Consider the following 16787-nt stretch of genomic DNA (forward strand, 5'->3'; position numbering starts at 1 on the left):
TCTCTCCACTAGATGGCAGCCCAGACTCACATAATGAATGCTGTGAATGCAGGACTTGTTGCAGTGTGTTTGTAGCTGTACTCACTCTTTTTGGAGAAGAGTTTGCTCTTGGAGTAAGTGCTCAGTCTGTAGCTCTTTGGTTGGCAGTTGCATTCTTGTGGCTCTGAATTGAGGCTGACATCAGTGCTGATGCTCTGCAGGTAAAGCTCAGATTTGATGCTGGAGAGGGACGGCTTCTGCACTGCGCTCAGACTGGACATGCCTTTACATTTAGACAACCTCAGCTTCCCTGTGGGGTCTTCAACACACTGCCACTTCTGCGCATGCACGCACACGCACGCACGCGCACGCACGCACACACACACACACACACACACACACACACACACACACACACACACGCACACACACACACACACGCACACACACACACACACACACCAGACAGGCACATGTTGACTCTGTATAGATATAGTCACAAAAAATGTGCAACAGTAGCCATGGAAATACAATTTCTGCTTACTCTCTATAATTTTAATAAGAATAAAATAATAATAATAAATATTTATAATTATTTAATTAATTTATTTATTTAGATGTCTTTAAAAAAAGAAAACAATTTCAATCACTAAGTACTTAGGAATTATTTATTATGATTATTATGATTATGGATGGATGACTATGGATGGATGGATGGATGATTATGAATGGATGAATGATTATGATTATGGATGGATGGATGGATGGATGGATGGATGGATGGATGATTATGATTATGGATGGATGAATTATTATGAATTATGAATGGATGATTATGATTATGGATGGATGGATGATTATGATTATGGATGCATGGATGATCATGATTATGGATAAATGGATGGATGGTTGGATGGATGATTATACTTATGGATGGATGGATGATTATGATTATAGATGGATGATTATGATTGTGGTTATGGATGGATGAATGATTATGATTATCAAAGTACATGATTATTTGAATAACTGCACTTTTGATTTTATTTTATTTATACTTTATTATTATTATTATTATTATTATTAGACAAATGTATTATATGAACCATGGTGATGCAAAGCTAGATTTTATTTTTAAAGAAACACCTTAATTAATATCTTAAATAACACAGAAATATCTTAAATTGAATCATCATGAACATGTTCCCATAGCATTTGCTGTTCATTTTTATTCAATTAAAAGACAGCTGTTTTGGCACGACTCGTGGTGAAACATCCTAATCATCAAAATATTCCTAGCTCATTTCTCTGTGATTAAACTGTGTTTGACAGCGTCTGCTCACCAACACAATATGTTTGACACCATCATCACCCATTAGCTTTTTCCCTTCATGAGCATGAGTGTGCGCATACACCAGAAGCAAAGGGTGAAAATGAACCCCTGCCTCATGGTATCATTCTTACTCAGCTGTAATTATCACAAAGCCACCCTGTAAAAAGCCTTGTTAATGAGGAACATGAGTTAGACAGAAATACACCTTTCGTTTACTCGTTCATAGCAGTGAATATTAAAGTATTTTAATAATAAAGGATTTATCTGTGTACATCATTTAAGGTTTAATCTTATAAGAATTTAATCTTATATGAAGGGATTATGTTAACTTGTTAGTTTTTACAAATTTAAGTGGATTGAACATAAAAAAATTAGGTTGTCAAAAAACCCTCATGAATTGTGTTGTTTCAGCTCATTTTAAATAAGTAGTTTGAACAGACAGCAAACATCCTTTTTGAGTACATTATAAAAAAATGCTGGGTTTCACACAATCGATTTGTGTTGAGGCAACATGAAGGAATTAAGTTAACTTATTATTTTTTACAAATTTAACAGTTTTAAATGTAAATCAAATAAGTTGCTCCCCCAAAACATCCAATAAGTGTGTTGAGTTAAAATAAATAAGTAATTTGAACAAGTAGTACATTTTTTGTGTGTGCGCGTCTCATGTGTGGCACATGACTGCTTTTGAGTGAAGGTCGCGGCCGTTAGATCGCCCCCTGGGGGTTGGCTGCAGTACAAGTCATTAAGCCCACCTCCTCCATGTTTATGAATGAGACTTGAGCCCAAATAAAAAAAAATAATTACACTTGCAATAAAATCTCGTGAAAGATGGCTTTGGTCAATTAAGGCACTGGCTATCGTGTTGATATCGGTGCAGATCTTCATTTTTGCAAACAGTATGTTTTTAGCCAGTAATTTTATGCTATAAAAACGGGGCGTGTCATTGTGATTGGCAGTTCTGATTAACAGTTTCTCAAAGCAGACCTTCGAAGCTTCGGGAGGAGATTGAAATGTTATTATTTCATTTCTGTGTTATTTTACCATGATAAAATTAGTTGTTCAGCAGTAAACTTTACTTTCTGACATACAGCATCTGGTAGAACACTGTTTATTCGGTAAGGTCAGGGCTTTATTGGGCTTTATTATTAGTTTGCTGATACACGACTAGCCATGACAGGGAAAATACAGGTGATCGCTATCTAGCAGTAATTCTCTTTATGGGTCTGAAATAATAATTAGGATGACAAAACAAATATTAGCCGATCTCCACATTGATCTCCTGTAACATTATTTGAACTTGATTTGAAGGACGTCTCTGACATTTTGAGTGTCGGTATGTTATCGAGTTAATCAAGTTAATGTTATTTTTACTCCTATGAAGATAACAAATACCAATAATCTGTTATAAGAGAAATATTTTTTTGTGCTCATATTAGCCTAACTCAGGCTAGAGTATATGAAAGATGTTTTATTTCTGCAGTCCAACATATATTGTTTTTATTAAATTACAACAGCTTACACCTCACAGTTTTTTAAATAAATCGTATATTATTTCGTGTTTTTAAATGTAAGAAGTTTGGGGGGCGTGGTTGATTTGACGTACAAGCGTTGGAAGCTTGATTCCACAGCTCCGCCTCTGACTCCATCAGGTAGTCTCTTCTGCACATGCCCAGGCTCCAATTCCAGCAGTCTTTTACGACAGGTTGGGCCCGTCACGAGGCGTTTTGCCTTCAAAGCGTTCAATGAGAAAAGGCGCTGTCAAGTCGTCCATATTTTTTTAGATATTGGTCCGTCAGTGTTGTGCAAATTAGTTGGATTTGCAGTTTTTTAAGGTCCCAGTGAAGTCAAAATTAACGCTTTTTTTAGGTGTTAGCATCCATATGTTAGTCTTACACTGTGTTCACATCAGATGGGCATGCGCAAATAAATGGCGATAATCGAGCGTACATAGACGTGTGAACATTTAGAGTTTGCTCGCTTCATTGGTGCATCAAATTCACTTCACAATAGACATGGATTTGCATCATGGGCGGGGCTTATCTCTGCCCGGTGACTCTAGCTTCATTGCTAAATAACATGGATTTTATTGAGAGAGTAGCTGTGGTTTATGTGCTTTAGGAAGGCTGAAAAACAGCATAGATTTATTCGGCGCCGTGCTTAAGTCCACTATGCTGAGGTGCACCCAGCTCTGTGAGTTGATCAACTCCTCCAGAAACTATACCTGAATGATGGAGACTTTCAGCAGTGCTTCAGACTGAGCCAAGCCCAGTTTGATAAGCTGTTGTCTGGTGTCAGCAAGAGGATTTCCCCTCAGAACACCAACAACAGGCACTACATCAATCAGATTATCCAACTTGAGTGATTCGCGCGTTAAGCATGTCAAACACGTAAACTCTGAATTCTTGCAAATCGCATCATTTGCGTTGCCTCATTTGCATAAATAGCGCAGCAGGATCACTATTCGCATCTTTGCATTGAATTAACATGTAAATCACTCACGTTTGACACTTCATCCGCGTCTGGTGTGATCGCGCCATTAAGGTTATCTACATTATAATCTAGTGTGATTCAAAACAGTGACAAAATTTGTAAATTGGAAGATATAAAATTCTGAAGACTTTTGCTACATGTTACAATACAATTATTATTATTATTTTTTTGGAAGACAACTTAATTGTTTTAAGTTCAATTAACTTAAATTCATAAAAAGTAATAAGCTAATTTAATTCCTTCATGTTGTCCCAACACAAATTGGTTGTGTGGAACCCAGAGTTTTTTACAGTGTGGGTTTGTCACTTCTGGCAAAATGAATCAATCTCATACTTTAGTTTCTCATAAAATCTTTTGACCAATCAACTGCTCTCTAATATTAAACATTGGTCATTTATTCCTGTGTTTGAATTAAAGGTTTGCCTAAACACTTGCAAATGTAAGAAAATAATAAATGCTAGCCAGTGGTGTGCAGCACCTTTCTAGGGCAAGCCCCAAGGGTGAAAATACACAGCACACAAAGATACAAAGTCAGCATATACAGGGAACTATTCAAAATAATTGTTTTTAGAGTATTTGGTGAATAGTACTACATAGGGATACAAACAGTGTAAATATGATCTACTTTGGGGTGAATAAAATGAACATTGGTGCTAATTTTGCATCAGACCAGAAAGAAGCAGTACAGAGCGGATAATATATGTTATCGATATAAGTCGATATGGACCACAAAACAAATAAGAACCATTTTAATTATGCAGAAAGATGTATTTTAAAGTTGATAAAAAGGGGGCCAGACTCAGTAAAGACTCAGTTTAAACAAACAAAATGCTATAAACTAAAAGCTTTTGGATGATTTTGTGATATAAATGAAACGCTGTGGGATGATTTTGTGATCTAAAATCAACCAATAATGTTTCATTTGTGATACAAACGAAAAATAGGAGGAGCTGCTCTATTGCCTATTCGATAAAGTCTAGATAGGATACAGCTGTGGATATTCACATCAGTAAAAAATCATTTTTGTGACATACTGTAGTATTTTTACATTACTGTGAGGGTTGGTATTGGGGTAGATGTTAATAAAACACAATTTAATGGATAATTTAATAAACAATATAAATAATTCTCATAATTATTACTGTTTTTATATTACTGTGAGGGCTGGGGGTGGGATCGACTTTAATAAAAGCCAATTAATGAGTAATTTAATAAATGATATAAATAATTATTGTTATTATTACTGTTTTTACATTACTGTGAGAGTTTGGGTAAACATTAATAAAATACAATAAATGGGTAATTTAGTCAATTTTATAAATAATTCTCATATTCTCAACTTCTAGCCACAGCTGTATCCCTTTTAGCAAAATCTATATGTCCAGACCTGTCTTACTGTTTACTGTCTTACTGTTTAGATTACATCAAACATCAAATACAAATGCATACTTCAAAATGCACTTCATGGGAGCTTTAAAGAAGAATTATCACAAAAATTCTTTCTTTTTCCATGTTTAAGTGCTACAATTGTGTAAATTTGCAAGCTATAACAAATGACTTGTGAATTATTTTGAGCTAAAACTTCAAAAACACACTCTAGGTGAACCAGAGACTTATTTTTTTAAAATTATTTTTACATCTAGGCATAATTTAAATAAAATATGTACAGGTTTTCACATAGACAAGCCATTTTCTGGGTTTAAAAATGTGAATTATTCTGCGTTGCAAAGGCGTGAAGGTGCATAAAGACAGGCTGTTCCTTGATCAAAGCAGCAGAGCAGATGGAGGAATAAAGCCTGATGTGAAAAAGCGAACGGAACGGAGAGACGAGAAGTGGATGAAGCAGACAGATAATGCAGATCTCTGGAGGACTACAGTGGGCTAGTCTTGTTAGAGTGAAAGTGAGAGCATGAAATTTCAGGTGTCTGATCTGACAGCTCAGACGTGTCTCTGTTCTCACTTGTTTCATAAGGCACCACACACACGCACACAAACACTTTTATATTTGTGGGGGACTTTACTCTAACGGCCGGTCTCACAAATACGCTTAGCTTAAGCCAGGATGAAGCCTTCAATAAATTCTCTGATTAAGCAGAAAATTACAATACTTGTGTGTATCTTGAAACTATACTATGGCATTGATCTGTCTTTTTTGTTTATTGTCACCTCATATTATTTAAGTTAAGACGGTTTATACATGCTATTTAATCTAGGATTAAGCCTTAAGTTTTGTTTCTGAAACAGGGGTATAATGTATTACCTTTAGTATTACAATTCAAATATTGGTGAAAAATATTAAGATGATCTTATATTCTTTCTTGGGTTTAGTTACAGTAAAGGCTCGTTTCCACTGACTGTTATGGTACGGTACGGTTCGGGTTGGTACGGGTCACCTTCATCAGGCTTGCAATTCCACTAACAAGGGTACCCTTTTGGTGGGCGTGGTGTATGACAGAAAGTTTCAGTCGACGTCATTCTTGCTCGAGGAAATGTCTACAATAAAGCTGTACAGGTCCCTCACATATCATATAAGAAGCACTTCTCACAAAACAGATGCTTTATACACATAAATACTTGTGTATAATGTTTATTACTAACTTTTCTATGAACATGAGTTGATTATAACTGCAGATCAATGACAGTGCGAAACAGCCTACTGTAACGTCTGTAATTATATTAAATAAATAATTGAATGAAAATATATAATCACATAAAGACCCTTACAGTCTCCGATATGTTATCAATTACAGAAGAACTACACAGCAGACATTTCGTCCGTATTTAGGTTCAAAACAACACAAAATATAGCCTACAGTCAGTGAAAAACCTCTAATCTGTGTCTGTAATCTTCAGCAGCACATGTAACCTCTGTTAGACAGTAATTCCATCATTTCCAGTTCATATAAGTCAAAAGGTGAAGATGATAAGTTATTTATACATGGCATTTTGTTCATGTTTGCTGAAATATAATGTGCTCCTTTTTTCCGGCTTCTCCTTTGTTTTTTTCACGCTTCACTCTCGCGTTTGTCTGTGTTTGACAGGATCGAGTTTCAAAAGCATGTCAATAATCAAGCGCAGGTTATTATCATCAGCTCAAGAAGTTTGTTATTTCAGATATAGACGCGCGGCGAACGCGAGGAAGAAAGCGCTTCAGACTGGCTTGTAAAAAACTACGAGGCACAGGGTAGATTCTGCTGTACTACAGAGCTTTGTGGCTGTTCATCAAGACGACGACAAGGTTTGTTTGAGCCTGGAACGACCATGGCCGAAAAGTGGTACGGTATGGTTTGGTACGACTTTTGACAGCGGAAACGACCATAAAACCGAACCGTACCTTACCGTACCACTCAGTGGAAACGGGCCACAAGAAGACCTATTATATTTAGTCTGCACAAATACACCTTTTGAACACTTTTTTGAACACACACACACACACACACACACACACACACAGTGTATCCAGACAGTATTAAAAACTCTGACAATTTGACAATGTGAAAAAAATATATTTTTTAAATTGTTGCAAATTTATTAAAAAAAAAAATCTGAAAAATCACATGTACATAAGTATTCACAGCCTTTGCTCAATTCTTTGTTGATGCACCTTTATCAGCAATTACAACCTCAAGTCTTTTTGAATATGATGCCACAAGCTTGGCACACCTGTCTTTGGGAATTTTTGCCCATTTCCTTTGCAGGACCTCTCAAGCTCTATCAGGTTGGATGGGAAGTGATGGTGTATAGCCATTTTCAGATCTCTCCAGAGATGTTCAATAGGATTTGGGCTGGGCTCTGGCTGGGCTACTCAAGGACATTTACCGAGTTGTTGTGAAGCCACTCCATTGATATTTTGGTGGTGTGCTTTGGGTCATTGTCCTGCTGAAAGATGAACCATCGCCCCAGTCTGAGGTCAAGAGCACTCTGAAGCAGGTTTTCATTCAGGATGTCTCTGTACATTGCTGCATTCATCTTTCCCTCTATGCTGACAAGCCTTTCAGTTCCTGCTGCTGAAAAACATCCCCACAGCATGGTGCTGCCACCACCATGCTTCACTGTAGGGATGGTTCTAGCAAGGTTATGAGCGGTGCCTTGTTTTCTCCAAACGTAACACCTGGCATTTACTTTTCACTGTTCAATTTTAGTTTCATCAGACCAGATAATTTTGTTGCAGAGAATGTGGCTTCCGTCTGGACACTCTACCATACAGGCCTGATTGGTGGATTGCTGCACAGATGGTTGTCCTTCTGTAAGGTTCTCCTCTCTCCACAGAAGAATGCTGAAGCTCAGACAGAGTGACCATTTGGACCTTTTCATCACTCAGCTTAGATGGCCGGCCAGCTCTAGGAAGAGTCCTGGTGGTTTCAAACATCTTTTACTTTTGGATGATGGAGGCCACTGTGTTCATTGGAGAAATTTTTCTGTAACCTTCCTAAGCCTTGTGCCTCAAGACAATCCAGTCTCGGAGGTCTACAGACAATTCCTTTGTCTTCATGGTTTGTTTGTACTTTGACATGCACTACCAACCCTGGGATCTTATATAGACAGGTGTATGCCTTTTCAAATCATGTCCAATCAACTGAATTTACCACAGGTGAACACCAATTAAGCTGCTGAAACACCTCAAGAATGATCATTGGAAACAGAATGTACCTGAGCTCAATTTAGAGCTTCTAAGCAAAGGCTGTGAATACTTATGTACATGTGATTTTCAGGTTTTTATTTTTAATAAATTTGCATTATTATTGAGGAAATAAATTAATTGAATCCATTTTGGAATAAGGCTGTAGCAAAAAATTGCAAAAAAAAAGTGCACTGTATATATATATATATATATATATATATATATATATATATATATATATATATATATATATAGATAGATAGATAGATAGATAGATAGATAGATAGATAGATAGATAGATAGATAGATAGATAGATAGATAGATAGATAGATAGATAGATAGATAGATAGACATAGAAATGTTAATTTTGATGCCACTAACTAGTCAAGGCTGGGCTCATGAATATTTAATCAGGTTATGCACAAACGATTGAACATGAGACTTCACTTATTTAAATAGTCGGTGTGGCATATTGAGGTCAGAAGAAAAGTTTATACCGCTCATTTGCAAGTCAAAATTAAACGTTTATAATAAGCAATAGCTTCACAAAAATCACTTTAGCAACAACTTTTATTAGATGATAAAGTTGTGACATTTCATTTGATTTGAATTCCATCCTTACTGTACATCTGTGGTGTCGGTCACAAGGTTTTGAAGGTCATTGAATGCATTTATAATAGATGAATGTTAAACACTGGATCGTACTTTTTTTAAATGACAGGAAACATTTTTTAACAACAGATAAAGTACTGGTCAAGCCATACAACTATTTATACATAAGCAATTATTTAAGAGTAGTTATTCGTCATGATCATCATAATTACAGAAGGACAGTTTAAATATTGTTGTGATTTACAGCAAACAAGTTAAGATTGAAAAGAGTCTCTTTTAGTTTTTCATGGCTTTAAAAAAACCTAACTGTGGTCATTCCAGCAACAGCTACACGGTAAAAAATATATGTTATTGGCAGTTTTCCATATTTTGTGATTTATTTTTATAGTTTATTTATGCTTTTGAATTGCATTATGGAACCTTGATCTTCTTTTTAACAACTTTTACCCTTGAAAAGTTTGAAAAAGTGACTTTTATTAACATTTTTAATAGTTTAAAGTGATATATTGTCTGGGTTGGTGTTGTACAAGCTACAAAAACCTTGTAATAAACTGCCAGTATTTTCAGTTATATTACAGTCTTCTTTCTCTGTATATTATTTCTTGTACGTTATATTATTTCAAACTACTAAAATGTAAATAAAAGTCACTTTGTTATACTGTAGAGTTGAATTTTACGGCTTGTTCAAACTACTTACATATTTCTTGAGATTTTTTTGAGGACAACTTAAATGTTTTATGTTCAATACACTTATTAAGTTATTTATTAAGTTAAATTAATTGATTGACAACCTGAAAGGTATAATATCCAAAAATGCATGACAGAGACAAAACTGCAATAAATTGTGTCAGACTGGCAAAAAGAGTGAGTTTAAAAAGTTTAAAAAAAGGCAGGACACAGATTGTGGAGTGTGCGTGTTGTTGTACCTGTCCAATCTGTTCACATGGTGTCTGGTACTCGGCGCGCTGGCACAGGTCTTTAACACGCTGGTATTTGGGGAGGTAGTTCTCCTCCTCGGCCATATCTTTCCCATCATTCAACACTTTGTGTAGCAGTTTCCTGCCACCAGAGTAGAAAATAAAAGCCTCCTGTTATCTGAATAAACATATGCTGACCTTTCGCACTGCAAAAACCCAAAGCGCCTGGGCTGTTTTCACATTTAATTTGCGCTGACTCACCCTCTCTCCACCAGGAATGAGTCCCTCCACACTTTGCCTTTCTTGTTGAGCTGGAACCTGCAATTAGGAGAGATGGATGGATATTGATCTACCGGTTTTGTTGTTGATCACCTGCACCTTTTTCACGTCAACAGCAAATTATCCAGAATTTTTTTTTTGTCTCTCAGTAAATTGCTTGATTGTTTGACTAAATGATGATTAAATGCAACAAGCATGAAAACCAGAAGAACGCAAATAGCTTTAACAGAAATCCAGAGTGAAATTTAGAGCGTAACATTTTTTATTTCTCATCATGCTAATCAGATTCAATTATGTATGCTAAGCTAAGCTAATAATGCTAATGCCAGACTCGGAAATCACCCTCTCTCCACCAGGAATGAGTTCCTCCACACTTTGACTTTTTTGCTGAGCTGGAAGCTGCTATTAGGAGAGAGGGATGAATATTGATCTACCGACTTTGTTGCTGATCACCTGGAACAGCAAATTATCCAGAAATGTTGTCGTCTCCAGGCAAAACGTGCGACTGTTCGTCTAAACGCAAAAAGTTTGAAAATCTGTGGAATACGAGATCAGTTTACAGCGCAACTTTTTTCTCATCTATGAAAAGCTGAAAAGCTGGAGGTGAGGAAACAGAAGTGCTGTGTGCGTCTCCTGACCTTCTCTGCTGATTGATCTGCACTCTCTCACATCTCTCTGATCTCGGCAGGAGTTTGTGGCAGATTTAAGAGTTCTCCATGCCTGGCCTTTTCTCCGATTCAGACTCCTCCTGTTAGCGCATCATTATTGCACAAACAATAAACCTGATATTTTGCGTACTTTGCCCTATATAACATTTGTGCTTTGGAACATGTAACACACTTTAAAGTCATGGGCTTTATTGAAGAGAAGCTTGCTACTGGGGCAATGAGATATGGCAATACAATATAAGGCAAAGTTATATAGTATCTATTTAAAAAAATATACATAAAAAAATGTACATTTAAATTTTTAAATTTCAATTTTTATTTGTATAACTATTTTATTAGAAAAAAGCAGCCTGATGTGCAATTTACACATTTGCACAATAGCTTTTTATTGGAATGTTTATTAATGTATACCATGTGCCATTTTAGGCCCATTTGTAAACTATGTTAGAGAAAATCATAAATTATGAACTATATGTCAAATAAAAATGGTACTAAGCCTGAAGCAGCTAAAATAAAGTGTAACAACTAAAAGTTTAAATAATTAAAATGAACTTTTTAAAATTTAAAAAGTCAATATATTTACGTTTTCTTTTCATGAATTAAATTATTTAAATGATATAAAAATAGTCATAATAAACAACGATTCAAATTATATTCAATAGAACAAATATGTTTATCAATATACATCATTTTTACCAACAGTGATCAGATTGTATAACCAAAATTTTACTAGATAAATTATGATGAATTGTAATAGTTATTAGATATGGACAAGTGTCTAATTGTTGTTTGAAACTAAGATGTGTAGTATAAATGTAATTTTATAATTGTTTATATATGTAACTTATTTTATCTATCTTAAGTATGGAGAGCTCTGCAGTGACATGTTCATTTCCCTTTGGGATTAATAAAATATAACAAAAAAACAAACAAATATAACAAAAGAAAAACACAAATCAAAAGCTACACTTTTCAGGTATTATCTCATTCAAAGGATTTTAAAATTGGGGTCTGGTCTACAGAGCGCCGCAAATGAAAGCTTATTGATCTGGCATACAATGTGGGGACATAAATAAAATTTTTTATTAATCATTCAGTCAATAAAGTGGAAATGACAAAACAATACATAGAAATATACGTTTACAATGAATTACCCACAATGTGATGGGTTGCATAAAAAAACTATAGACTAAATTGAATAATAAATGTGATTAAATAGTAAATGACTGAATGTATCCGGCACTTTTAGAAATATATATTAAATAAACATAAATAGTTTTTTTTCATTTTAAGTAATATTTTAGACCCTATCCTAATTTTCCTTGGTTTAAATTGAGTTTTTAATAGTTATTAAAAAAATTTATAGTTTTGTCATAATATATGTGTGTGTATCTATGGGACAAAACTGGTTTGCATAGCTTTGTTTTTACTGTATGTATATATGTGTATATCACATATACAAAATAAATACACTGTTAAATATTTGACCTTAAATTTACAGTACTGGGTAATAATTTCATTACTTTCACAGTAAGGTACTGTACGTAAACTCACAGTAAATTACTGTGAGGTACATCATAATAACAATGATTCTGTAAATATTTCTAAATATCAAAATAGTACCTGTTCTAGCATAAAAGTTAATGTGTATTAATTTCTATACTGAATAAAATCTTAATAGCGTTTCAATTCATATCATGAGTCCTGCCTTAATTTCACAATAAAATTCTAAATACGTAAAATTAAACAGTTAAATTTAGTTAGTAAGTCCCGGCTGGGACAGGTGGCATTTCTGTGTGCAGTTTAAATGTTCTCCCCGTGTTTATAGGTTTCCTCTGGATGCTCCGGTTTCCCCCGATAGATGAATTAAATAAGGGCATAGTGTATGTGTGTGAATGCAAGAGTCTGTGGGTGTTTCCCAGTGCTGGGTTGTGGCTGGAAGGGCATCCGCTGCGTAAAACACATGCTCGATAATTTGGCGGTTCATTCCGCTGTGGCAATCCGTGATTAATAAAGGAACTAAGCCGAAAATAAAATGAATGAATGAATGAATTACAGTAACATAATGTGAAATTCTGGGGATTTATTACAGTGTATATATATATATATATATATAATACACACAAATATTATGTCAAAACATACTTTTATTTTGGATGCGATTAATCATGATTAATCCTTGTCATAATCTTGTCATATAAAAGATGAAAAACCCCCGGTCTGTTTAATAGCAGACATTATACAATGAATTGTTAAATAAAACATGCCATAGTCGCCACTGTATAAATAAGCAAACATTTAGTCTTATTAAACCTGCAAAGGTTCTTATGTCAATAGCAGTGATTGATTTTCTCCTTTTGATTTCCTTGTATTGTTGGTTTAATCTCAAAAACATAGAGCTGGCCTTGAACAGCTTACCCATGGAAGCAGATGAAAAGTACAGATGTGTTTGTTAAATTAGTGTTTGTCTAAGTTGACTGAGCGCACGTCTCTCTGCCAGTTAGTTTTTCCAGAAAGTCCCTCTTAGTTCTTATTTCCCTTCTCCTGCTGAGATGCGCATCTCTGTCTCTCGTCTAAAATAAAAGCAGATCACCGGCTCTAGCGGAAGAGTGCAGAGATGAGATTTCAGCAGGTGTCATGGTGATGCGAGCTTCTGTGCCAGTAGGAAGCCTGGCAGACTGCCACCTGCTGCCACTCAATGTCAATGAGGAGAGGGGAGGTGTTGTTCCTACAGCTCTGCTGGCCGCATTAGGCTAAACGCTACATGTCATTATCCTCGCGAAACTCAACATTACAAATTCATCAGCCAATAGGAATGGGCGATATTCACTTAAAAGGAATACTTTTTTCTGGAAATAGGCTTATTTTGGAAATGCCTTAGACTAGAGTTCAGCTGGTTTGGCTTTTAACTTAGCTTAGCATAAATCATTGAATCGGATTAGACCATTAGCATCTCACTCAAAAAGAATCAATAATTTTGATAACTTCCAAGATGTAACTATAGAAGTGTTAAGATTTAAATAGAAAAATTATTGAAATTAATGACTCTTTCTGAGTTTAGCTGATCTCTGGGTCTGACAGGAACATGTTTTTTTTTACATAGCTCAGCATAAATCATTGAATTGGATTAGACCATTAGCATCTCACTCAAAAAGAGTCAATAATTTAAATAATTTCCAGGATGTAACTATAGAAGTTTCAAGCTTTAAATAGAAAATTATCAAAATTATTGACTCTAATTGAGTTCAGCTGATCACTGGGTCTGGCAGGAACACTTTTAACTTAGCTTAGCATAAATCATTGAATCGGATTAGACCATTAGCATCTCACTCAAAGAGTTATTAATTTCGATAATTTCCAAGACAAAACTATAGAAGGGTCAAGATTTAAATAGGAAAATTATTGACTCTTTTTGAGTTCAGCCAATCTCAGGGTCTGACAGGAACATTTTTTTTGTAACGTAGCATAAATTATTGAATTGGATTAGACCATTAGCTTCTCACTCAAAAAGAATCAATAATTTCGAAAACTTTCAGGATGTAACTACAGAAGAGTTAAGCTTTAAATAGAAAAATCATCAAAACTATTGACTCTTTTTGAGTTCAGCCAATCTCTATGTCTGGCAGGAACACGTTTTATGCAGCTTAGCATATATCATTGAATTGGATTAGACCATTAGCATCTCACTAAAAAAAGAGTAGATATTTTTGATGATTTTCAAGATGTAACTATAGAAGTTTCAAGCTTAAACAGAAAAATTATCAAAATTATTGACTCTTATTGAGTTCAGCCAATCTCCAGGTCTGACAGGAACACTTCTTACTTAGCATAAATCATTGAATCAAATTAAATCATTAGCATCTCACTGAAAAAGAGTTAATATTTTCGATAATTTCCAATATGTAATTATAGAGGTTAAGCTTTAAATAGAAAAATTATCAAAATTATTGACTCTTACTGAATTCAGCCAATCTCCGGGTCTGACAGGAACACTTTTTTATGTAGCTTAGCATAAATCATTGAAGTGGATTAGACCATTAGCATCTCACTCAAAAAGAATTAATAGTTTGGACAATTTCCAAGATGTAACTATAGAAGGGTCAAACTTTAAATAGGAAATTATCTAAACTCTTTTTAAAATTTTGAACGAGATACTAATGGTCTACACAGATTCAATAATGTATGCTAAGCTAAAAGTGCTCTTGTCAGACTCGGAAATCAGCTGAATTGATTCAAAAATAGCAGAACTCAAGGTCACTTGGGAAAACAAGCCTATTTCCAAACTTTTCTTTAAAACTATATCATAATATTTGTAGACATTCATTGCAACCTGAGTTAGATTAAAAGCTTGATCATTTGCCGATCATTCCTTTCTGTCTGCTGCTCATGCATTCCTGTCTACACTCTCCACTGTCCTGTCCAATAAAAAGTGAAAAACCCCTAAAAAAATGATAACAAACCTATATCATGATATTTTCTGGCAGTTGCTTCAATAACAATATCAATGAGGATAATTCACATGTATGCACTGAGAACAAAGTATTGTATTTTTAGAGAGAAAAGGTATTTCTTTTCCTTTTTTTGTTGCCCATATACTGCTGTAGCATATTTATTCATTGCACAGGATGTAGGTTTTACGGTTATTATCAAAGAGAGAATATTTTATTTTTCATGGGGAGAATTTTTTCAGTATAGTGCAATCGATAAGATACAACCCATCCTTATCAGCTGATATGGTGAAGTAGCTTGCGCTGATGATTTTGTACTGAAAAAGAAAACAATGACCACCCCCCACAATCTAGATCACCCAGGTGCCAAATGTGCTGAAACGGCAATGTGCTGTTAGGGTTTACATTACACTATTGTCATTCCTCTCACGTCCTATAGATATGTAAATTAGTTACATGATTAATTGCACAGTGTTCATTGAAGGTGTCACAAGTTTTTTATTACGATGTTGTGTTGTTTTGTACCACTGTACTGGGCTGCAGCTGAAAGGTCATCCGCTGCATAAAACATATGCTGGAATAGTTGGTGATTCATTCGGCTGTGGGGACCCTTGATAAATAAAGGACTTAGCTGAAGTAAAATGAATGAATGTTGTGTTGTTGTGTGCTGTATTGTATGATGTTGTACTTTTGATTTTCATATTAGGATGATGTTTTGACGTTAGTCTGTACTTCTGCACTACTATATTATCATGTGTGATGTCATGCTGTTGTGCATGATACTATGATGATGTCATTTGCTCTGAGGATCATACTATTATGATATCATGCTGTTATGGCATCATACCATCATGATGTCAAGGTGTTCTGTGCAAGATACTATCGTGATTTATCGTGATACCATCGTGATACCATCAAGTCATGATATTGTACATCGTTCTGTTGTGATGTCATGCTGTTGTGCATTGTACTATCATGATGTCATTCTGTTGTGCATTGTACTATCATGATGTCATGCTGTTATGCATCATATTATCATGATGTCATGCTGTTATGCATCGTTTTATCAAGATATCATGCTGTTGTGCATTGTACTATCATGATGTCATGCAGTTGTGCATTATTCTATTACGATGTCATGCTTTTATGTATCATACTATCATGGTATCATGGTGTTGTACATTGTACTATCATGATGTCATGCTGTTGTGGATTGTGTTATCATGATGTCATGCTGTTGTGGATTGACTATCATGATGTCTTGCTGTTATGCATCGTATTATCATGATGTCATGCTGTTGTGCATTGTACTATCATGATGTCATGCAGCTGTGCATTGTTCTATTATGATGTCATGCTTTTATGTATCATACTATCATGGTATCATGGTGTTGTGCATTGTACTATCATGATGTCATGCTGTTGTGCATTGTACT

The 16787-nt window shown here is 35.0% G+C and overlaps 1 protein-coding gene across 7 annotated transcripts in view; it reads right to left on the bottom strand.

The window, feature by feature from the left end:
• Nucleotides 1-16787, bottom strand: part of sulf2b (sulfatase 2b) — a 371838-nt gene that overhangs the window by 16043 nt on the left and 339008 nt on the right. For all 7 annotated transcript variants that reach the window (XM_056449039.1, XM_056449041.1, XM_056449042.1 and 4 more), the window contains 3 exons: nucleotides 10218-10274; nucleotides 9966-10098; nucleotides 86-317 (listed from right to left, as the gene is read on the bottom strand). In XM_056449039.1, coding sequence (XP_056305014.1) covers nucleotides 86-317; nucleotides 9966-10098; nucleotides 10218-10274 — 422 coding nt within the window. The remainder of the gene's footprint in view (nucleotides 1-85; nucleotides 318-9965; nucleotides 10099-10217; nucleotides 10275-16787) is intronic.

Source organism: Danio aesculapii, chromosome 23 (assembly GCF_903798145.1).
Source record: "Danio aesculapii chromosome 23, fDanAes4.1, whole genome shotgun sequence".
NCBI lineage: Eukaryota > Metazoa > Chordata > Actinopteri > Cypriniformes > Danionidae > Danio > Danio aesculapii.